Source organism: Onychostruthus taczanowskii, unplaced genomic scaffold (genome assembly GCF_017590055.1).
Source record: "Onychostruthus taczanowskii isolate IOZ18803 unplaced genomic scaffold, ASM1759005v1 scaffold87, whole genome shotgun sequence".
In the NCBI taxonomy this organism is placed as follows: domain Eukaryota; kingdom Metazoa; phylum Chordata; class Aves; order Passeriformes; family Passeridae; genus Onychostruthus; species Onychostruthus taczanowskii.
Genome location: NW_024506662.1, coordinates 1,459,975 through 1,485,293, shown reverse-complemented (window position 1 = coordinate 1,485,293; position 25,319 = coordinate 1,459,975). Strand labels below are relative to the sequence as shown.

Sequence of the window (25,319 nt, the reverse complement as noted above, 5' to 3'; positions counted from 1 at the left end):
GATTCCCTACTTTATTGTATGTAGTGATTCTTTTTTGTACTAAATTCTAAATATTAAAGTTCACATGATTTTGAATTGTTCTCACAGGCTGATGGGAAAATCTGTTAATGTTTAAATCCAAAATAATTGAAAGGATTTTGCATAATCCTTGTAAAATACAAGTAAGAATCATGGGGCATGCTGGTGTCTTCCACTAGATCAACAGATAATTGCTGGAAAAAGTTACCTGGCTTTCAGTGAATACAGTGCTTTCATCAGGCAAAGATGACTGACAAATAAACAGTGTTTTGCAAGGAAGATGTTCCTTAAATTTTTTTCCCCTTGCCTGTTATTTTGAACCTTGTTTTAAATTGGACCAGCAGCATCTGAATGCTACCTTGAAAATAATTCATAGAGAATGGAAAATACAGCTTTCCATTTTTACTTTCCAGCTAGAAAGTACCAAGGAACAGAAAAATCCATGTGAAGGCAGGTTTTGATAAAAAGTATTTGGCAGCTTGAAATTCAGTTTTTCTAGTCAGCACTGTGCCATATGTGCAGCTGACATGTGCATCCCAGTATTCTTCCTTGTTTCTATTGGTAGCTTTTATCCCTCTTGACATTTGTGCATACTTAACCTGAAGTTATGTTTTTCCATCTTTAGACTGAGTATATTGGGGTATCCTGTTTGCAAATGTTGTCAGTTTTGGCTTTGGGGTGGTGTGCAGTGCTGAATGCCACTATCAGCTGTGAACACCTTGTGTAGTCTCTCATTCTGTTGATGATAGATTGGACAGATCTTGGGCTGGGGGTGGTAGCACTGGTAGTGTGCTCCTTTTCTTTTGTGCTTTTGGAAGAATCCTTTTGGAGGGTGACTGTAGGTGACTTCCTCTGGAGTCTGAACTATTGTCAACTCACACCTAAAGCCCAAATCTTCTCATTTTCTGTATTCAAAGCTTAGGACACTGCACACATCAGGGTTTAATTTTGTGCTGATTCTGTATATTGTGTAGCATGGCAGGTTCTTGGTGTTGATCTGCCTGAAGTGCCAAGCTTGCTTATAGTAGTGATGTTTGTTTTCATCCTTGATCTTCTCACTGTAATACAAACTGACACTCTAACCTTAGTATTACAGTGTCACCTGTCCTTGTTTATAATAAAAGCAAGGATATTTGAATGCTTAATAAATTTAATAAATATGTGGACGATGCTTCACCATTGGTAAAATACTGCATCAGAGCCCAAAGTGGTAGTATTTGGTTTTAAGTCCACAGGCTTTGGGTTATTTCTTTAAATGTCATCAAAGGGTTGCACCTTACAGAGCAGTGTTGCTTTACATTGCTTCTCTGTCTTCAGATGTCTTGCAACCTCAGCATTTAACTGGAGCATTTTGCTTTCATCTCAAGCTCATTGGATCATTGTGTGAGTTTTTTTTGGCCTTCTTCTAATGTTCTTTCATATACATTCCCAAAAGGAAGAGGAGGAGGGAAGAAATCCTGTTTGCTCTTTTCCTTAGTTTAGTCCTTTTTGTACTGTTCTGCTAAAGATCAATTATGGGATCTAAGATGTTAGGCTAACCTATCCAACTTTTGATTTTTTCTCTTAATTGGTAATTTAATGAATTGGTATGAAACTTCTTTTGATGTGACTGCTTTATTTGACTGCATATGTTGTCATTCTCCAGAGATGATTTTTTTTTTAAGTGTCACCTTTTTTTTTCTGTCATCCTTTGTGCGTGTTTCAATTTTTTTCTCTAACCTTTGGCAGCTTTTAGATTAATCTTTTTAAAATGTGCACTCCTTTATATGATTCTCTGCTGGTTTTTCTTCCCAAGTTTCTTTTAAACTTCTCTCTCTTTTTCTGTTTGTGTAGAAATTGGTATGACTTTGAGCTGTTGCCTTTTTCATGTATGTCATTTGTAGCTAGTGTAAAGGTATTTAAATGCTGTTTTAAAAATTATTTTTAGTTTGAAGTAGATTTAAAGTTCCCTTTTATTTGCTTATCCTGTTTGATTCTAGCCATGTCATTAGCTTTGTGTGTTGATAGTCAACTGATGTCAAAGGATGTAGAGGGATCTATCATCAGAGTCTATTAAAGGACAAGGGGTTTTTTGTGTGTGTGTGTGCCTAATTCGTGTGATCAATAGTTTAACTTGTCATTACTTCAGCTGGCTTTGTCCTGTTGGATTTAGTGACACCACCTCACTTGCATCAATAATTCTGCTGTAGCACTTTACCACATGGTGTGCAAATACGTTATTGAACACTGTTTACTGACGATTTGATTATTCTTTTTTCTTTTTTTGTGCTGTTTATGTTGTATCATGCCTCTTTTTGGGGAAAATTAAATACCCTTGACTTGCCATGATGAATAAATACAGATTAATACCAATTATTTTGGTGGACATACTCATCTACGCAGGGGAATTTTCTTTCTTTAGGAATCTTGGCTATATGCAGCAAAGACAGGAGACCAAAACTCAGAGCAGCTGTGTTGCTCATTATGAGGTGTAGATTAGGGTGACACAAGCAAATATATTTTATTTTAACAGTTTGCTTTCCATCGTGGCTTGCATACCATAGTGAACCCTGTCAAGAGCAGTTTGTTGTGTTCTATATAAATGTTGCATTTGTCTACATTTATTTTCATAGCCAGATAATCTTTAAGCCACATTTGCTGAATAGTATTAAAACACTATTGTCTCAGTTCTTCTGCCTGAAACGCTGGGCATGCATCACCATTTTGCTGTTTTATGTCTTGTTGTTACTACCTGTTAACTGTGACCCACTTGTCTGCTTTTCCTCTTCTCATTTGTGTTGTGTTCTACCTCAGTGTGTTGCGCTTTGCTGAGCATTTCTTTTCTTCATTCTTTCATATCATTGCTGTAACAAGCTCACTCCTCAGGTGAGAAGTGCTGTCAATTAGCACCTTCTGCTTTCACCTAAAATTCTAGTGTCTACTTCCACTTTTGATGGCAGCAGGGTAGAGGAGTTGTAGAGGCTCTTGAGCTTTTGTAAAACAAACTCTATGACTTCTAAAGAGTAAATGGGCTTTAATCTGCCCTTTAGAGGTGGGTTACAAAGACCTCTGCTCACATGCCTATGGAGAACAGGTTCTAAAATTGGTTCTATTTACAGGTCAAATAAAAAAAGGTGTTACAAGACTGGTGTGCATCTGTATATAAAACAATATTTTCATGATACTGCACTTAAACTATGGAGAACAGGTTCTAAAATTGGTTCTATTTACAGGTCAAATAAAAAAAGCAATATTTACATGATACTGCATTTAAGCCATTCACAGGTTTGGCATATGTGTTTATTTGTATGTTTGGCAGGAGTTGTTTCTAAGGTTTTTTCTGTTTCACTAAGTGAAAAATTTTTGTAAACTTGTTGATAGTTAGACATATTGGTGTTGCATTTTGGTTATAATGTCTGTTGTTGGCAGTGTTTGAAGCATATTGGTCTATTTCTAAAGGGAGAATTACATCTGTACTTTGACTTGAACAAACCTTATTTCATATTTTATAACTTCTTTTATCATCTGTTGGTGTTAGAAAACTCTTATTGCATGCTTCCAGTTTTTGTTTCCTTTCTAAAAGCTATGTCATCTGCTTGAATTTTTAAGAGGTTTAAAAATCTGCAAAATTAACACAGGATTGCACAGCTATGAAGCTGGCAGAAAGAGTTTAAGTCAGATGTTGCTGCTGAATTTGTTTTCTGTTAGAAAAGTTCATAGAATACACAGAGTAGCAGCTCTGTTCCTAGGGATATTGGTATTCTCAACAATTGTCCTCCAGCAATTATGTAATATATGTTCATTTATCAAACTGAATTTATATGGAAAAGAAAAATGGACATTCAGATTAAGTAGTCTCCTATTAACATATTATGTTTAATAGAATTGCCTTCAGCTGGCTTGTGAGTACTGTGCAGAGGAAAAGATATTATGAAAGTTTTAAGAGGGATGATGTCAATTATTCTTGTTTATCTTGGTCACTAATCACTCAATAAATGAAAATAGAATCTTTTCTCTAGAAGCCTGTTTAACTGTGGTTTTGATTTCTTGCACTAGATGTCACTGCAGATACAATAATCAAATTCTTCTGCATGCTTAATTTGGATTTAATTCAGATATTTTGAGGGAGAATGATATCTTGAATTTCATTGCTGTTTGCATCCACTAAAATAAGTTTATGAGAATGCCAAAATATTGCTTTAGGAGCAAGTCCTGAAGAACCTGAGAAACTGTTCTGACAAAAATACTTCTAAACAACAGTTCACAGTTGTAATGTACTGCACAGTGATTATGCACATTAAGATTTATTGCAGTTACTTTTCAGTGCATTTTTCAACCCTCTTTTTCAACTGACAGTGTATCTAGAATGTTTGAGAAATTTAGCCAAAGCCTTTAAAATATATTTATTTTCTTAAGTTTGTATCCTTGATATTTCAGAGATGTTTCTGAGAGAGGCAGTATCTTGTATTTTCTCAGGTAATACGGTTGAGAAGGCAAACAGCCTTTTGGACATTGAGATCTTTCACCAGGCCACTTCTGCTAATTACTTTCACTGGATATTGCAGTTGAAACACCAGTGGCAATGATATGCAGTTTCTATTTATACCTAGTTCTTTTAACATTTTTCTCTTGATTAATCACTTCTGTAGATTTATAATTGAGTTTCAGTACATGAAAATTTAATAAGTTTGTTTGGTTTTTTCATCTTTGTAAAGAAAGTTGTCTAGCAAAGGAGTGTTTACTGTTCTTGGTCCTTTTACATTATTTACCCACAGCACCTGCCTCATGAGCAGTGATGAGTAATATCAAGTTTAGCTCTCAATTTTATTAGGATTTGTTTTATTACACCTGGCCTTGTGCATTTATTTCCCAAGTGTAGCAGTTACTAACAGTGGTTATGGTTAAAACATCATCTATTCTGGTCAGAAGATTTCTCCTTTGGAATTTGAGTTTGGGCAGAGATTATCCAAATATTTGTTTTACCTTAAAGAGACCTTTTTTTTTTTTTCATACTATACGACTGAACAGATAAGTGATGATTATTAATGTAGTAAGTGATGATTACTTATTAATGTAATCATCTATTCTGGTCAGAAGATTTCTCCTTTGGAATTTGAGTTTGGGCAGAGATTATCCAAATATGATTTGTTTTACCTTAAAGAGACTTTTTTTTATACTATACGACTGAACAGATACCATTATGAATTTGAGTTTGGGCAGAGATTATCCAAATATTTGTTTTACCTTAAAGAGACCTTTTTTTTTTTTTCATACTATACGACTGAACAGATAAGTGATGATTATTAATGTAGTAAGTGATGATTACTTATTAATGTAATAAGTGATGATTATTACTTTACCTAAGTTTGTCTGTCTCAGCCTTGGTTTGCTGTTGTTAGAGCATGAAAAAAGTACTGAACTGGGAACTGGTGCTACTTACCTACTGTAGCTCTTTTCCTCACAGAAGCAGTATTGAAAGGGTCCCAGCCACCTGAGGAATGCTGAGTGCAGCAGTCAAAAGTAGATTTCAAAAGGAGTAATTGTCTGCTTTCAAGTCTTTCTGCCACCTGTGTTCATCTGATGAAGAACTCTCCTTTTTCTCTTGCAGATGCTATAGCTGCTTGTGATGCCTTTGTGGTGGACTGACCACTTTTAACTTTCAGTTTCTGCTAGAAAGTTGTGATCAAGAGATGCCTAATGCTACTGATTGGTTTTTGTTTCAGTTTTAAACTGTTTTTTCCACTTGTCACCAGCTGGGCCATAAGAGAAGCACAACTGGGGACTACAGTTTCTGAGCTCACCAAGCACTGATTAAGCCAGGGTTGAACAGTTTGGTTGATAAGGCTGTGCATTTCAAAAGAGCCCTCCAGTGTCTAGGAGTAGCCATATTACCAAATATTTCACTGCCCTCCTCCTCCTTCCAAGTGGGACCCTGCATTTGTAGTTTATTCAGGCCATGCTTAGCTTTAATGCATCACTAGAGCTTGTAGTGGTTTTCAAATGAAAGGGAGTCAAAATGGGTTGCTTTTGAAATCCTTTCTACAGCTCCTCCTGGCCATTTGTTCTGCTTTCCTATTAATTATCTTGTGCCAGGAAGGTGGTCTAAATTGAAGTCAGTGGAAGCTCCTGAAAGAAGAAGACATACATCCTAAAAACTGTTTCCCCCAAAGGATCAGCAGAGAAGTATTAAGAGAGAGAAAAAAATGCAAATTTCTCTTTAGATTTGGCTATGGGATGAGAAAGAAGTATTCCAACATCAACAGTTTGGATGAACCCCAAATTTATATCTTCCTCACAAGGGAGCTGTTTCTAATGACAACGTGATATGAAATGCTGGAACCATTTTATTCTGCTGGTGGTTTTAGCAGTATATTTAGGAGTTTAATGCTGTGTGATTCTGATACCTTTGAGTGTATGGTACTGTTGTGCATCTGACTTTGCATCTTAAATGGCAGCTGGGCATTAGCCTTGATTCACAGTCTTAAACACAGGTGGCAGCACAGACTGGTGTTGCAACGAGTCAAGAATGTGCATCTAATGATGCATATTCCTCTGCAAAAGTCTTCACTGTTGTGTTGCTAGTCCTGAAGTCTGTTTTATCTTCTTGGTGGTTGTTGCTTGCTAGTATGCATAGTCCTTCTTCCTCCTCCAATTCCGTTCAATAGCATGGGTTACATGTCGATCCAGAGGCAGGAATTCACAGATTTAAAGCAATCTGTTACTTTAGAATAATCTCTACAGAAGTAGAGATGAATATCTAGGTAAGCATAACTCTAGATAAGTGAAGCACTTCATTCTCCTATTGCCCCAGAAACGTGCAAAAAATAGCAAAATAGCTTTTAAAATTAATAAATGTGTTTGCTATGAGCCTAGGAGGTTTTTTTCTCTCTATAATTCCCTGACTCATTTATCATCCAGCTTTAGCAACAAATGAGGTAGGAGTCCTGTAGATAATAGTCCACTGCTTTCTTGATTCATTCCCAGAATAAAGTCTATGAAATAAATTATTTACAGGTCCTGTAGAAAATACGTTGTCATGTAATTAAAGGCTGTTTTGTAATGCATATGGAAGAAGAGATGAATGAAAATAGCCTGTCTCTTTGTCTTCCAACCAGGCCTTTTCCCCTTTTTAGCTATCAGCATGAAGAATACTGAGGGTGGAGTTGCTGTTTCCCAGCTGGGAGGTATAATATCTCCTGCTCAGTAGCTCAGTAATGGCAAGAAAAGCTTTGTTCTCTGCCCCAAATGTCAGTGTTGCTGTATGCAGACTTACTTGCCCTTTGTGTGTCCTCAGTGTGTTCACACGTAGGAGACTCTGAGGCCTCTTTCACTTGGGACAAACCAAATTTGCTCTGGGTGCCTTACTTATTGGAACAGAAGAATAGTTTCCCTTAGATCAGGCTAGTGGGGATGGGAACCAGCCTGCAGCAGATGCTCCAGCATGAAAAATAGAAGCTTTGATGGTTTAAGTTTTATAAGCCACTGGAAAACAGGATTTTACAGACTAGTGTCCAGAAAGCCAAAATAGTAACCTCTGCTTACAATTAGCCAAATCCTGCAACTCTATTCAGGGGATTTTTCTCAGATGTCAGAAGTAGTTCTGTCTGTGCAAAAAAGTCTGAAGTGTTAAGGAGCAGCCATTTCAGCTTAAGTTCGTTGTTGGAATTCCAGGAATGAAGGCCAAGTTTCCTGAAAAATTGGATATGCTAAGGCTTCTTAGAGAAATCCTTGCAACACATTAAATGTAGAGGTCCTTTGGGGTGTCACCACATTAGTAGGGTTTCTGTATATTAGTAGCCAGCTGTATGTCAGCAGTGAGTACGTGGCAATCTGTTCCGAGAGGGAAAGAGAAATAATGAAAAATGGAGAGGGTAAGCTGACCTCATGAGACTGAGAACTGCTGCTGTAATTTCCTTATTCTTTACATCATTCATTTTCCATCATTTTAGCTTCACTGTCTTAGCAGTTGCTCATTTAAGCAGTTCTGCATTCTGCATTGGCCTTTTTGTCTGGTGTTCATTGCAGAGAGCAATTGATGCCTCTCTGGGCTGCTGCAGGAGCACCTGCATTTTCACAGTAAGATGCTCACAACAAAACTGCAGTTTTCTGATCTTGCTTTTTGCAGACTCTTCAGTTGGCATCTCTTGCTTGATGAGGGTGCTGTGATCTAATGCTCTGGGAAATGGGGGAAAAACTGCTTAGGAAGTTTCTGCAGTGGTGGTTCTCTTGGTAGTTTTGGATAGTAGAAGTTTCTTTGTCTCAGAAGAATGAAGTGTCTTACCTCTACTAAACTTGTTGTTTGAAATGCACTGAAACCAGTACAGCCAATAGTATAGTGTTAATTCTTTGTTCTGTTATCTAGAAGGAGAGGAGACAGTAAGAGTTTGTGCCTTACCCAACATCTATATGCACAAGTAAATCAATATCCCCTTTCGTACTTGATGGCTATATAAATAATTTATTGCCTATAAAAGAGCATTATTTTTAATTTTCAGAATTGGTTTATTGAAGTTCCAGGATAGTCCCAAACGTAACTTTGGCATGTGCACAACTTATAAAGCATACACCTCCACTGATGGTGTGTTCCATATCTCCTGGTCTCTTAGCATTGCCTCCCAAATAGCATGTACTACTGTTGAGGTTAGTGATTGAAAATTTATTTTGATATTCCAGAAGCCATACCTGTGTCAAACTGAGATAAAACATGGGGTAGAAATTTGATATTGTATATGCAGCTTTATAAAAAACTGAAGTTTTTTAAACAGACATCCACTAAGAAGAGGAGCAGCTTCGCTGATACAATACAGAGCAAAAGAGTTTTTCCTACTTTAATGTGTAGGCTGTCACTTCAGTGAGAATCTCAAACATTTCAAAGTTGTTTTCTTGGAACACTTTTTTTTTTTAACCCTGGACTTGTTGGTCACAATTAGACACTATCGTATTGTTTTCAGCTGTTAGCATTCTGCCTTAGCTGATCTGTTTATCATAAGTATTTTTAAGGGAGCCAGTCTATAGAACAAGAAGGGTGTTCATGTAACTAGTTTTCATCCAAAACATTGCAAGCTAAATACTCAGCTGTGCTTATTCCTTCACCTTTTAAGGAAATATTACTAGTAAGCCCAAACCAAATTTCCATCTTTTGAAATATTTTTTTTACTCCTCTCCTACCTCTTGTTCCTCTTGTCCATACACTAAATATTTTCTCATACTTGGGAGTGAAATTTCCTTGTTCCTCTTTTAGTTCTTTGAGCAATATTATGCATAGAGAAATCTTTTTCCACTTTCAACCTTCTTATCAATAACTTCCCTAATGCTGGCATTTCTAGTGTTTCTTGACATCCATTTCCAGTATTTTCTTCTATTGGGAGGTTACTATGTATATGCTAATTGTCTAGAAAGCTACTGATGAGGTGTCTGTCTATCTTCTGGATGGCAATGCAGCATTCAAAAGTAAGGACTGGGTCTGTTCCATCTCTTCAGCCTTTGGTAGTTTAAGCCCCCAATGCAAGTGTGAAAAGCTCTTGTCCACAAAAATCAGCTCTGTTACCTGGTGTGCCACAAACCAATAATTACACACTAGAGAGAGACATTAAACATTTACTTCAGATTTGAACAGCCCTGGGTGCTTGGTGGTATTTCACAAATGAAGCACACCAGCTGTCAGAACTTGTTGCTATTTATACATTTTAACAAAGGAATTAGTGTACATTGGCTACAAGGCACCTAGTTCTTGTATTAATTGGTATTCCCTCTTCTGTTGGTTAATGATTCTCTCACTTCCCATGTGAATTAGTGTATATGCTCAGGCTTTCTCTTCTTTTGGTTCTGTGGATTTCTAGGGTTGGTGATTGTGATCTGCCCCTGCCGAAATAACCTTTTACCCAGTCGAAGCACAACTGGTGAGTTGGTTTATTAGTTTCTTTCTTATCTTCTGCCATATGTCCTTGTGACCCATAAATTTTGCATTCTCTGGGCCCACTATAAGTGGTACATCCGTCTTCCCAAGGTTTGTTAACTTCCTCCTAGGTCTGAGATCGCTGAAGCATGTCCAGCCCTAAACCGTAGCTAGGCAATTTTGCCAATGAGAACTTTGTTTTTCTAATACGTGGGCATCACTTAGAGCTTGTTTGCTGCTCTCTGATTTACAGGTTGAATCTCCCTTCTTGTTGAATAGACTTGAAAGTGTAACAAAGATTTAACATTAAAGGACATACTTCCTTATGAAAATTTTACACATTCCACATTTTTCAGCACTCTGAACTCTGTTGCTTCCAGATATTTTTTCTGTCTCTTGTAGATTTTTCCAGTTGGTCCATAGAAAGATTACTTTATTATGCAGGATTTTTTCTTCTGGTTCACTTACATACTTTTTCCTCTGAGTATGAAAATGTTACTGAGATATAGTATGAACCCTGACAATCTAATGTAACTTAATATCCTTCTGTTTCCACTACAGTCTTCCCAGAAGGAAATAAAAATGTCATGTCAGCTGTGATTGTCTCATCCAACAAGAGTCTTGTTAAAGAGAGTGCAGATTCAGTTTTATTTGTTGGAGGGTAATGGGCTAGTGTTTCAGGTTATCCCTATTTTAGGTACTGAAGTATCAGTTAGTGCTTGAAGATATTTTAGGTGTCTAATTCCCATTTGAAGTGCATTTGGCTGTATGAATATCTTAAAAAAACAGGGTTCAGACAGAATTCTGTGGGGCATTTGCTTTTTTCTTTTCTCAAGCACAACTTCCTTCTCTGTGAAAGAAGTCTCATTGTTTTGCAGGAACTTTTTCAGCAAAAGACTTGTGGTTTCAGGCAGCATCTGGCCTAGTAACAGTTCATCCATGAATATAATTTCTATGTCTGGAGTTTTTGCCTTTATGCAGATACAGAAAACATAATTAGGACTAATTAATCCAAAACAGACCAGACAAGAACTTAATCATCTTCAAAATGTCAGCTTCTGTAGAATTTTTTGTTAAATATTCACATTTAATTTCTTTCAAAGTCTTATTTGCAACATCTAGACAAACTGTGGCTGAAGTATTTGTTCTGAATATGTTTAATTCAATTATCAGCTTTTCTCTATGGTATGTGTCTGTTAAAAATATCTTCCTGAACAGACACTGCTCTAAACCATTGACTGTCAAAGGTTGCAAGTTTATTTTTGTTTTCCACTGTTTTTCATTGCCCCTTGTAGTTTTTATTTTGTTGCTGTGTTCACAGAGCATAAGGAAACAAATCTGAGATGGGTTATGTTTCAAAACATCGGGAATAGTGTTTCAACTTATTTGCAGCAATCCAAAGGTGCTCAGACCTTTGATTATCTGAAGAAGCAGTTTGATGCTATAAGGAGTGAAATTGTTTTAGTACCCACCCTTGGAAGTTTCTTAGCATCCTCCTTCATTTGCATTCCTGAGCTCAGGTTACAGTATCAGACTTATACTTTTGACCAGATAATGGCATGGTCAGCACAAGGATTTGACAAGGTGGTGGATGGAGCTCTGAGCAACCTGCTGTAGTTGAAGTTGTCCTGTGAGGGTCCCTTTCAACCCAAATGCTTCTGTGGTTCTACAGTAGCAGGCCAGAAAAGCTGCTGATGTGACTCATGAGAAGAACATACTTGAATCTTCTGAAAAGTGATGATTTGTCTGTCTTGGTTTTTTCTGGTTGAATATGGAGATGTTTGTTTTCAAGAAGAATTTCTGGTCAAGGGAAAGAATTCAAAATCTCATCTTCAAGGCATGATATGAAGTTTGGTTGCTCTAAGGAACAAGATAAGCTATCCAGAAACTTAAAAAAACCCAATCAGGATACTCAATTGTGCATTATGTTTTGCACAAAGGAATGGCATGTCCGTAGTTGTCTGGGTTGTTTGCCTTTTTGTTTGTTTGTTTGCTTGTTTGTATGCTTTTTCTGTTTTTTTTTCTCCCCCAAGTGGGATCAGCCTGTCATTTATGCTTCTGCAGCTCCTCTGGTGACAGCTTTTTGATGAGAACTGAGAAAACCAGACTTTGAAATATTGATATGCCAATTGATCTGCAGAATTGGTTAATTTGCTAGTTATGTGCTGCAGGATACTCTGAATTTTGGGGAAAACAGTAAATCTTATACTCAGGCAGACTGTCACATAACCAAGAATTATCTGTGTGAAAGAAGAGAAGCATATAGTTTCAGTTTTCTGGTGTTCATTTGAGTTGTTAATTGGCCCTTAATAAGAAAACACAGATCTATTTGTCTTTTTGGTTGCGTATCCCAACTTTGCAAGGAAAGCTTTTTCCATTGAGAAGTGCAACTGATAATGTGCTAAGTATGGAGTCATGCTTTTGAGCAGCTGAAATGTAGATGTTTGAAGTGCCCAGCTGGTTTACAACAGCCTGCCTGCCATTTGCCTCTAACAGTCTTTAATTACGTGATCACCTTGCTGTCTCTTATTATTTCTTTCTCTGGTTTCAGTCAGTGGAGATTTGGCTGCAAAATCCAGCATGGACTGGTGGAAGGAAGGAGGCCATGGTCTGATTGACCTTGGTGGGTTCCAGAGTTATAATCATATATAGGGAACATAACAGAAAGGCAAAGGAGAATTTTAAGGTTAAGATTCTATTAACCCATGGAAATTGTATCTTACTGTATCCCTAACCCAGGGAAATTTGAGAGTGTTTCCTCCTGAGAAATTTCCTTTTGGCCATTTTCCTTTCAAGTTGTTAGTCTCTTAAGACCTAAATTGATTAGCTGAATTTAAACAGTCATTAATACTCTTAATTGAAATATGCCTGGGAGAGAATTTGGTTGTATTTGGTTTTATGTTTAAATCTCTGTAGTTTTGTCTAAGTATAAGCTACTTAACACAGTAAATGTAATGGTTTTCTACATTAATAAAATAACATATTTAAACATTAAATGCCATAGATTGCTTTTGGTAAAGTAATATCAAAGTTTGTTCTGGTTTCAACAAGTAGCTTTTGTTTATCAGTGATCTTATTGGTCTTAATACACCTGTCACCTTGTTTTCATTAGGAAAGGATGTATTGTACATGTTAAATTCAAGGTTACTTCTGCATCACATAGTCCTTTTTGGCAGCATTTTTGAAAGAAATTTTTCATGTGTTCCTGATAGTTTATGATAATGAAGCATTTAAATGAATATTTCAAATATCTAGTCTGCTTTTTGTTCAGATGGTTAGATTTAGACTTATTGTGAGGTCTTCTTTAACTTCTGAAGTTATGAAACTTGGTGTACTGTGTGCCTCAAAGGCTTAGGAATGAAAGAGGGGATTTATTCTCCATCTGTTATAGCTGGTGCTATTCACTTGTCAATCACTGTAAGTCATTAAAAAGTGCTCTATTTTACACCATATCAGTGCATTAATCCTCTATTTTGAGGTAATTTACATAGTGGAATGGATCACCTCCAGTAGATCTATAGTTTTGAGGTGCAGTAGTCCCTGTCAGGAGTCACTGAGAATTCAGGTGAGACACAAGGCTGCCATGATACACAGCATTTGCACACTCATGTTTTCAAATCTCAGTAAGGTTTTAAAAATAAAAGAAAGCTTTTCCACTGAGGAAATAAAACTTGCCTCATTTCTTACAGTATGCAAATACAACAAATGCCATACCTCCTTTGTCATACTTCCTCTTTTATTGTTTTATATTAGCTAACAAAAAATATTTTCATGAAGGTTTTTGTCAGAAGGCAAAAAATGCTATCCAAATTAAGGTTCAGATCAGATAGAAAAATGCAATTGTCAGTGGTTGCTTCTTGAGCTTTGGGTAGATTGCTTTGCATTCTTCCCCTAAAAGTACAGCAGGTTTGCATCTTTCAAGGAAGGCTTATTTTCTTTAATGGTTGGCAAAGCTGTGCTAGTTCCCTTTCATTGATTCCAATGGCCCTAATTTTTAAAAATACTCAAATATGGCAAAACTGCAGTCTGCCAAGAAAGCCATAATGTACTGTAGTCTAGATTACATAGTACAGTGCAAGAGATTCATCCCTTCTGAATTTTTCAATTCAATTTTTGGTGAACATACCAAAAAAAGTGACAGGAACTTTACCCTTCAGTCAATATTTGGGATGTCTGTCTTGGCTATGAAATATGATTTCAGTAGTCTTGTTTTTTATTAGATATGATAATTCTTTTGGCCTTGATATTAGGGACTCATGGCAGATTATAGATATCTCTGTATAGATTGCTTATATTTAATTTTTTTTTTAAGGACACTTCCCTTTGATTCGTGTGGTACCTATTTCCTGTGACTATATTTCTGGATTTCTACTCCTGTCATCTTGTCCCTTCCCCTTGTTTTGTGTTTATCCTCTTTTTCAACCTAACTTTTTAAAGGCATCTGTATGTGTGATTCATTATTGTGTATGTTTGAAATTGAGGTCATTGTATTGCAACTACAGCTGAAGCTTTTGGTGTCCTCTTATGTTGTCCTTTAAAGCAGTTTAATTACTGTGCGGGGCTGTTGCAAGTTAGAATGACTTGTTCATTTTCATTTTGTTATTAAAATTGTGAAATGAACTGTAGTTTCATTACATGTAATATAAGGATGAGTAATATAAAACATGGGCATTTCCTGTCTATCTTCTGGCTTGTGATCATTTGACTACAAATGATTGAATTTAGAAAATTCAAGCCAATTCAAGCCATTGACTGTGTATAATTATACAGTTTTTATATCTGTATTTCTATATGCTTATCTTGTATAGTATTAATGATAGAATTCGATTTTAATTTTTAGATGAGATCTATTTCACTGGAATTAGAATAAAGGGAAGATGTTTTAATAGGAAAAGTTCAGTTTCCCCAGCTGAGTTTACCTGCTTTACAAAAGAACAGTATCACAAATCCTGGTCACTGTATGATGGACACCAGTTGCTAATGCTATTTGTGCCAGCTTAACGCACCAATTACTTTATGCTTTGGGTACACAAAATCAAACTGATAGTTTTTAAAGGGCACTTTATCCTATCTTTTTGTAATATCCTTAAATGTTTGCCTTGAGATCAAATGGAATATATTTTTTATGATTTGTGACCTTTTAATAGGCCTTTAATTTGCATTAAAAGCGTCACATAAGTGACAGCTTGTGTTTTCTTTAACTGACCTAGTAAAACCTAGCACATAATGTCTGGGAAAGAAGGTAAGGTGATCACACCTTCATCAATTTTCAGAAGAGGAATTATAAACTGTTCTCAAAATAAAATGAATGGAAAATAATTTGCTAAAATATTACCCTGTGGAAATAAGCATTTAAAGCTAAATGCAAATGTTAAATTCAGAACTGTTGCTCTGACTTATGTTTGTTATGCTGAAGTGAATTGTGGAAGGACTCTAAAACTTGGCTAACACTGCCTTCTGAACAGCTTATATTTGCTGGACTAGTAAGGAGAATTTAATTTGCTTTTCTTGAGAAAACTTCTTTGAAATGGTGTCTTTTTTCTGCCATGTCTTTCTAAATCATAGTTATAACTCTGTAAATCTCTTTGGTTTAAAATAGTAATTTCCTATTTAATGAATATTTGTCATGTTCTCTGTAATCTGTGATTTTTTCTTGAGCTGGCTGATCCTGGTTTGTCTGCTCAGTGTGTGCTGGATCTAGTTCTGTTTAACAGCAATCCCTGCTAGAAACACTGTGGGACTGGTTCTCATGTTGGTGATGTTGATGGAGCATTTGACCCTGGGGTGTATAGGAAACAATTTCCTTATTTGTGTAGTGTGGAAGTAAGGATTTAAATATAACAAAAATGCTTATACCGAGGATGTGATGGAAGCAGTGGTACTGGGAGGGGAGAGAAGTTGTAGGGGTTTTGGGGAGATGGTCCTGGAGCACGTTTTTGGTCTTAATCACGTTTAATGGTTTCTTGAAATGTGTTAACTGGTGAAGTTTGCTGGTATTAAAGGTAATTTTTCTAGCAGAGCATCTGAGAGAGGATTGGGTGAGTCTAAGGATAACAGAAGAGTCATTGATGGTAAATAGTTTGCAATGCAAAGGACTTAATACACTGTGGAAGGAGGAGGAGGATGGCATGAGACTTTACTGTCACAAGATGGTACATGTGCATGAAACACACATGAATCTGGAGGGATCAGATAGATGTTGTGTGCACTGAGTGGAAAAGAGGGGTGTACATGGTGCTGGCAAAATTTTATACACACTGGGAACACACCATGGAAGCTGGCAAAGAAGACCTTGAGAAGGGGTGTGCTAAACCCTGTGATATGGTGGGCCTGGTCATCTCCTGGGGGAAATGCTTGGAGTTTGGCATAGTATAACCACAGTACAGAGAATAGGTACCACTGCTGCCAGTATCAATGGATAAAGGCTGGAGAAGGAAAATTATTATTTCAACTGAATGGCAATAGTGATGCAAAGTGCACGAGTATAAACTGGTTATTACCAAGTTCAGACCAAATATTTGAAATAATTTTGCATTATATGACAGATGGGAGTCTGAGTGTAATCTATAAAATTGCTTGTTGTGGTGTTTGGGCACAGCACTTGTGACACAGGAGTTCAGACCAAATATTTGAAATAATTTTGCATTATATGACAGATGAGAATCTGAATGTAATCTATAAAATTGCTTGTTATTGTTTGGGCACAGCACTTGTTACACAGCAGGTCACTTTTCAGTTGTTTCTCCTCATGTAGGAGAAATGTTGCATTTCAGGCAGAGGTAAAATTCTCCAGGTTTTCCTTACTTTTCAGTTGTTTCTCCTCATGTAGGAGAAATGTTTCAGGCAGAGGTAAAATTCTTCAGGTTTTCCTATAATTACAGAACCAATCAAATCAGCTTCCTTGTGTTTTGTGGGTTGCTTTTTGGTTTTGAACTCCTGATGATCAATTTTCTTTTCTACTTCCTCTTATAGAAAACATCAAGTGAGCACTGCTTGTTTGGGAATTTTCCCCTTTTGGTTTTGAACTCCTGATGATCAATTTTCTTTTCTACTTCCTCATATAAAAAAACATCAAGTGTGCACTGCTTGTTTGGGAATTTTCCCTCTTGGGTTTTTTGCACATTCATCACAGTCCTGCCCACACTTTTGTCTCATTTTCTCTTTTTGTGGAAGGTTTAACTCTGGAAACTCAAACTTCACTGAGAGAAGTTTTGAATTTTCACTCGTGCTGTTTCACCCTGTTTCCTCTCTCTCTTTACGTAGTTTCTTTAATACCATGTATCTGCTGGGTTTGGAAATAAATGTTTTCAGGAGCATTTGAATTCTGAACACTGGAATATTTTTTCTTTAATTATGAAACATTTGTTTCCTGTGATTTAAAGGAAATGCAAAGTGAATTGAATACATAACTGGAGGAAGACCAATTAAGAATGAAGAACTTTGCTTGTGTGCAGATTATATCTATACATTTTATAAAGGACTTAATGTTAGTGCTGGGCCATTGAGTATAGTCAGACATTTTTGTGAACTCGGGATATAATAGCATATTTCCAAAAAAATCAAATGCACCTGTTAGCATAAGAATTTTCTCATATATAGTCTGGTTAAATAATGCCAAGACTTTTGCCATTGCACATTTTTGCACATAATTTTTTAGTTTGGTATCATGTGGGGTTTTTTTCATAATTTAAATGTAGGAATCGGAACATCATGCTGGCTAAGTAAATTGTCATGTTTTACTAAAAGTGTCTGTACAGTGTATTCTCAGGACTGTGTGCCAGCAGCTATCTGTTCAATATTTAAATAAAGGAATTGCATTTTTGCATTGGAAAGTTTGACAAAAATTGAACTCTCCTGAGAGGTTATGTTCATTGCAGTGCACTAATTACATGTAGCCTTTAATATGTGCTGTGACAACAGCAGCCTAATGTTTTCCTCTACTATTAGATTGGTAAAGGAATGTAGAAATGCCTTTTGGACTTTCTTTTTTAATTTAATTCAGTATCTTGTTGGCCAAAACAAAGAGTAAAGTTGTATGCTTCTATTTTTGTGTGTGCATTCAAAGAGATCCATTTAAAGACATCCTGTGTGTCACAGCAGTGGCCCTTACAATGGGTAGTTGTAGATGATGATGATGAACTTTTCAGCTCAAGTGAGTACTTCAGTCATAGATTTGTTCTTAAACTACCAGATCATATCTCAGTTGAGAGGTGCCACTGTATCAGTTAATACAGTAAACTTATTACATCAGTACAGAAGAAATGAGTTTTCACAAAAGCTTTTATATCTCTCTATATAAATGTAAATGAATTTACTGTATCAGGCTAGGTCTGATAGCTGAAAGAAAAGAGATGAGAATTTAAATATACAATATAATCCCTTTATTTTAACTTTGACTTAAAGGCTTGGGTTTTTTTGTATTCTGTCCCAGAGTTACTTTCTGAGTTCCTACTCTCCAAGTGAGTCCATTTGATCTAACAGTTCCCAAAGAATAAAACCTTTTTCTGCTCCTACCACTGTGGCCCCTTGTACCAACCTAAGTGCTCCTTTGTGGATAATACTCAGCTTGCTTTATTTTCCCCAGCTTGTGAACACATCTTAAATACTGAGGGAGTACTTGTACATTTTTCTGTTCAAGGATAATTCAAGCTAAGAAGCATGGGGATACATTCAGCTTTTTTTTCAACTGCATCTTGAGATTTTCATAAATTTTCTGAATTAGTGATTTTTAATAGGGATGGTGACCTTTCATGCTCTTGTAATTTGAGTTATGGATTCACCACTTAAAATTGTGTAGCACAAATGGAAGTGAATCAAATAGTGGATTAAACCTAATAATTTCTCTGCCCTGTAATAGCTTACAGACCTTTAACTTATTTCAAAAGAGGTCTGTCACTCTTCAAAAACATTCTTGCTATGCTGTCGAGGATGAACAGTTTGACTACTTCTTTTGGGCCTTTTTCTTTGCCTTCTCTCACTGTTAGAGAACAGAGTAATAAAGATTTATTGTTGGTGATGTTTCTGTGATTTCATTTTGGGGCAGAAGTGCACAGTTTGGCTTTTGGAGCCTTCCTTGCAGAAGATTTTGGATTTGGAATTAAATGTTAAACCAAACGATTAAAGTTCAGGAGTTACTCCAGGTACCTGATTAATATTCAAGTTGTTTTAGTAAATTGTATCTGAAGATAAAAGCTTATTTACAGCCTGTATTAAGCTAAAAATATTATAGTTAATCACAGCTACTGTCTGCTGCATTTCTTATAAAATTTCCATTAAGAGGATGCATTCTGTGCATGAATGGTAGTCATTTACAAAATGTAACTTTAGAAACTCAATTAGTTTGTGTTCTTTAATTTTAGATCTGAATAAAAAAGCAGTCCATCTGTTCTAAATTGCAATTATACATGATTAATCTCTTATTATAATAGGAATGTGTTGAATATTGAAAGACTGGAAAATAAAGAATCATATTGTTTCTTTATTCTTAGTTATTACTGAGCTGTTTTTCTCACCCAGTGATCATTTTTTGTCTCCTGGGATGTTGATTTTTTCCTCTGTCGGGGACATTGGCAAATGCTTTGTTGTGCTGTGGAAAAAAGTATTCAGCTTTTAATATTTTATCAGTTACATTGGGCCAAAGGTGCTAGCAGTAACTGGTCACCAGTCCTCAGGGTCTTGTTTTCACCCCTGCCATGTGGGAACATTATAAATTATGTATAACAGTAGATGTTGCTCAGTAAATATCTAATATGTGATAGGTATTTTTGTCTGAAATTACTCTTTCACTTGAACAATTAATTAAGCTGTATTTTTTAGGTTTATGATGTGACTCTTTTATAATATGAACGAATATCTGGATGCATTGTGAATGTCTGAGCTGCACATGAATCACAGCTTATTTTTTTTCTTTCTGTATGGTGGAGAACTTTTTAATTCATCTATGACCAGAGTAACATTTCCCAGTTTTGTTTTGCAGAGTCTTATATGTTGTGTCATCATCTCATCTTGCCCAGATGTATCCATACTTGAAATTTTTAGACAGCATCAATATTGACAACGGTTTTTTTTTCTGCAGGGAAATGAGATTTTACATCTACTTTCTTCTTTAGACTTGCAAGTTGCTGTACTTGGGAAAATACATGTAGAAATCTCTGAGTTGTTTTTTCTTACAGTGTGGTGTCTTTTTGGCTCTGGAGAAGGCATTTGATGACTTGGAAAAGGAGTAGTCATGCAGCTGTCACAAAACTTATTTTCCATTTTTATTAGCACCAGGAGAAAAGTGTGCTCCTTGTAATACACAGGAATACTTGCTGACAATGCCTCAGCTTCATGGATTGTCAGGGCTTAGCCCTTTTACACAGAAAACATTTGTCTTGAAAGATTGTGTGTGTGGAGACATTCACAATTTCTATTGTTGTAATCTTCCAGGCCTAGAAGCCAAGAGGATTCTGTTTCAACTTGAAAATTGTACTTTTTAAATACTAAAACTTATTTCAAAGCTATAATTATTTTTTTTTTATTTATTGCATGGACTGTTGTGTACTACACAATACTTTACTTTACCCAAGGCTGAAATCTCCCACTTAAAGTCCTGCTGAATGATGCTTCAACCTATGGATGGCTGTACGATGTGGCCCAAGAAATTTTGAAGTATTGAAATTATGTGCTGTGAATATTTCTTGCATTTATTTACTACTGGCAATGCTTCTCTTCCATTGCATGATATTTCAACTACTTAGGTTCACTGAATTGTCAGAGGTCTGGGGTTTTTATTGTGCAAGGCTCAGCTTATTGAAAGGTCTGCTGAAAAGTTTTCAGTTTTCTGTTCTTTAGCTGTACTGAATGCTGAGGAGTTTGAAATTCTCCTTCCCATTGTGAAAGGTAGCACATAGCTTGCTTTTAGACAACATTGCTTTGTTACACTCTTGATTGATGCTCCTTCTCTGGTGTAGTTCAGCTATTTGTCTGGTTTCCTTCAAATAACACCTTCACAGATTTCCTCAACAGCAAGCTTGGAATGCTTAATAAAAGTAAAGAAGTCACATTTAAAATGTAAAATCAATTTTTTTTAAAATTGTGCTTTCTTTTGTGTGATATTACACAGGAGAAGTTACATTAAATGTGGTTTAGAGAGAGAAGGAAGAGGGGTATTTCTTGCACATCCTAATAAGCAGACTTTTGTCTTTTATAGGAACAAACTTTGGCTCTGAGGAAAGAAGGGATAGGTGTTGTGTTAGATTCTGAACTGCCTCATCTCATTGGTATTGATGATGATCTTCTCAGTACTGGTATCATCTTGTACCATTTGAAGGTAAATACACATCTGTGTTTCTGTAGCCTTTATATGCCTTGTGATTCTTTTCAGTAGAAAAATTACAGCATTGATTTGCTATCTATATATAGTGCTCATTACATTACTATGGTAAGAAAAGCTCTTCATGCTTGTCTGCTCCAGTAAGAAAAGCTCTTAAGAGGTTGGAAATGATGAAATGAAAATATCTGTTTAGGTTTATCCTGGGAGTCAACTGGTTAGCCAGCTATAAATGTTTCATATTTTTATCTGTGTGTATTGGTTTGTAATTAATGTTATAAAGCTTGACCTTAAAATCTAAATCTCTATTGTCCCAAAACTATAAAGGTGGTTCTGCACTGGACAGTTGAAACTTGTATTTGCTTATAACATTGTAAAATAAAGACTGAAAGCATTTTGAAAATGCTGCATGATTCCTTTTTTTCATGTATGTTTAAATATATATTTCATTCAGGTTACCCTGAGAAAGTGGAAGGATAAATTATATTCTTGTGGGGGAGATAAGGAGATTCCAACTGGAAATAATGTGTATTTCTCTCTTAATTAGGAGGGCCAAACATATGTTGGCCGAGAAGATGCTATAACAGAACAGGACATTGGTATGGAATTTGGCATTTTTGTATTCTTTCTTCTTCCAGTATCCTAACATGTGAAATAAGCTTCATATATTTTTTTCCCTTTTTTGGTTAGTTGTTCTGTGGTTTGCGTATTTTAATTTTTAGAAAATCTGAAAGCTGAATTGCATGGGATTTGCTTCGAACAGCATGACTTCTAGCATAGCTTGTGGGCTTTAAGTATGTTCATGTACTTGTTACTAATTGATTTCTTACTTCTCTTCTATAACATTCTATAAAAATACTGTCCTTTGTCATATAGCACCTGTGACACAATTACTGCAAAATCATTCTCTTAACCTTAGTATAATGACAGCATTGTTAGACTAGTATATGTAAGATAGTCTTGGGACTTCAGATTTGAGTTCAAAAAAATTCAGAAAATTGGTAGAAATCTGCTGGTTTTGCTATTGATTTCTTACCAATGCAACTAACTGCCAGATCTGGACTGTTCTATCACATAAGCTTTACATAAGTTCCTGGAAGGCAATTTCATTAAGTAAACTGCATCCTTTAATTCTTGGGTGAGAATCTGAGTCAAATAACTAAGTTTGGTAAATTTTCATGAGTCAAAAGTTGTCTGGATTTAAATTACTCTAATAAATTCCATGAAACTACCAAATTTGTGATGCCTTGTGGTATTACGCAATACACACAATCACACATTATTTGAAAGAAAAATGGAAAGTAGCATAACTGATTGATAAAACCACTGAATGTCATCAGATTTAAGAACTTCAGCCATCCTTTTGTCTGAATGGCATCTTATATCCTGTCTTTTCAGATTTAAGCATGGTTGCCCTAAGGTCTACAAGTTTTCATTATTTCCTTGTGAAACTGGTCAAAGAATCTCTTTCTACAAATATATGAATTGTACATTTCTGGTTTTTATTGGAAAGAAAGGAGCATTTGCTAATGAGGCATCAAAGCACAGGAATAAAGACCATTACACCAAAAAAAAAAAAAGCAAAACCAACCCAGCACACTTCTTTGCACTAGAATAAAACAAAAAATATTTAAGGCGTGCAGGATGTGATAAAGGAAGGAAGAAAACATTGTCCAGAATAAAGAGAAGATATACTCTCTGATATGTAGTGCAATGTGTTCTTAATAAATCATTATTACATGTTAATCTTACTAGTTGTAAGTAGTCTAATTATGTTATCTTATTTCTTTGTGTTTAGTTCTTCATGGCCTTGATCTGGAAAGTGAGCATTGCATCTTTGAAAATCTCAATGGTACTGTGAACCTCATCCCACTGAATGGAGCACAGTGTTCTGTGAATGGTATTCAGATTACAGAACCCACACACCTCAACCAAGGTATTTCCTAGTGTAATATCATTTTTCAGGCAATCTCTTTGCTTCTTCCTGAAAAAAATCCACATGTATATAAATGGATTATTGTTTAATTAGTTTTAATTTAATGTCTTCTCAACTACAATCCTGTCCTAGGGGGACATTATGATGCTTGTATCCCCAGCTGTCTGTTCTGTTTATGCTGGGTATTATGTTCTGTGCCTTCAAGACTGGCTCTGAAGAGAGAATGTTTTGCTTTGGTTTTGTTATCAGCCTGCTCCCCACGGCTGGCGGGACACAGAGACGGGGCAGTACATAGTGTGGCTTTTGCTTTTTGCTCTTGCTTTTTGATTTGCTCTTGCTTTGGCTTTGCTCTTGCTTTTTGCTTCTGCTCGTTAGTTAGTTTAGCTAATCAGTCCAAATTTTTTCCCTGGAATGTTTTTCCTTTCCCTTTTTTGGAACCACTTGAACCTGCTCCAGACTGGGACCTGGGAAACACTGAGAGTTCACACCTTATGGCCTGCAGCAGCTATTCCCAGTACTGGAGGGGCCAATAACAGAGTGACCAGTCCCAGGAGAAACCACCAGGAAAACTCCACCGTGTTTTTGTTGCCAAAGAATTGCCATGTGGTGAAAAGAGAATTCCTTTTTAATTTCAACCACTTATGTCTTAGTTTGAAAGATGTGTGTCTGCCAAGGAAGGCAGTAACCTCCCTTGGAATGGAGAATATGATTCATTTCCCTCTGAATCATTATAACTGAAATTACCTTATCATGAAAAGGTATGGGAAGAGCAATAACAGTTCTTTACTAGTGTATATATGGATAACAAGGCAAAAAAGCCCAACGCCAGCAGCAGCCCCAGGCAGCAGCACAAACGCAGCCCGGCCTCTCTCGGCCGCGGCGCTTTCCCTGTGGCTGCAGTTCCGCTCACGGCCAGCAGGGGCGCTGCTGGCTCCCGGCCGGGCAGGGCGGGTGCGCTGATTCCCCCGCTCCTGCAGGGGGCGCTGCGGCGCAAGCTCGGCCGCGTCCCCCTCACGCGGCAATGGTGGGCGGGCCGGGTGGCAACAACGGTGGCAGAAACTCTGCAGCTGTAGCAGGGGCCGCAGGGTGTCCCAGCAGGCAGGTGGTGTGAGTTGGAGTGCAATGAAAAAGCCCGAGGCAGCGGCAGAAGTCAGCGGGTCTGGGCATTGCAGTCAGGCTCCTGTGCCGCACGCAGCCGGAAAGATGCGCCTTCCCAGGAGGGGTCGGGGTCCCGGCCTTTTCCCCTGAGGCACCTCATCAAATGGCGAGGGTCCTTTACAAGTTTTCCAATGTGAAAAATGCCAGTCACTTGCTCTAAAATTTTAAAAGTTTAATAGTGATAAAATGGTTATAAGAATAGTGATGAAAATTAGAGCAATCAGAATTTGGACAGTCAGAATTAGGACAATAAAGGACAATAAAAAAGCAAAGACTTACGGAAGTCCGGATGCTTTCCTTAAAAAGGCATGTCCGCTAACAAAGATTAACCTTTAAAAGCACTAGCCTGTTGCATGTTCATATATCTCATGCATGATGCAAACCTTCCTTTCAAACGCGGGATTTTTCTGTTTATTGTCAACTTCCTCCCCTTCATCTTGTAAGTCGTGGTTTGGTCCGTAGAGTCTGGAAGGAGGTTGAAGGAGCCTGGTTCTTCCCGATAAGGAGGCAATAATTCTTCTCTTTGGGATTTCAGTGTCTTGTTGCTGTTATCTCTGTGCGAAGAATTTCTTGATTATCTTATCCAGTTCTTGAGCTGGCTAGAAAAAGTATCTTACATTGCATAGTTTCTACTTTAATATTATGTTATAGCCTAAACTATATTTAACACACTAATTAAGAAAAGATTAAGATTACTACAAAATTAATGCAAGATAACTTTCCAACATAACACATATAGTATTCCTTTTAATATTTGCAAAGAGCCAATCATATAATGTGCATTTTTCACATCAGTAAGGTCCTAGTTCAGTGGCTGCTCTCAGGAGCAAAGGCTCACCCACGGCAGGAGAAACAGGGCAGGGCTCAGGTCCAGCAGTGACAACGAATTCTCCCCCACCCCATGCAGCAGCTCGACTTTTTCCTCTGAAGCTGAGAGAGGAAGAGAGCTAGGAGATGCACCCAGGCCCCCTTTTCCCCAGCCAAATTCTTTGCTGTCTCTGTCCCTCCAAGAGAGACCCTCA

General features: G+C 36.8%; 1 protein-coding gene across 6 annotated transcripts in view; it reads left to right on the top strand.

Annotated features, from left to right (window-relative positions):
• Window positions 1-25,319, top strand: part of KIF16B (kinesin family member 16B) — a 136,717-nt gene that overhangs the window by 38,552 nt on the left and 72,846 nt on the right. For all 6 annotated transcript variants that reach the window (XR_005954141.1, XR_005954142.1, XM_041425096.1 and 3 more), the window contains exons 13-15: window positions 21,084-21,203; window positions 21,751-21,802; window positions 23,002-23,139. Coding sequence is in view for 4 of the 6 variants with exons in the window: in XM_041425096.1 (XP_041281030.1) it covers window positions 21,084-21,203; window positions 21,751-21,802; window positions 23,002-23,139 (310 nt within the window). In the remaining 2 variants the exon portion in view is untranslated. The remainder of the gene's footprint in view (window positions 1-21,083; window positions 21,204-21,750; window positions 21,803-23,001; window positions 23,140-25,319) is intronic.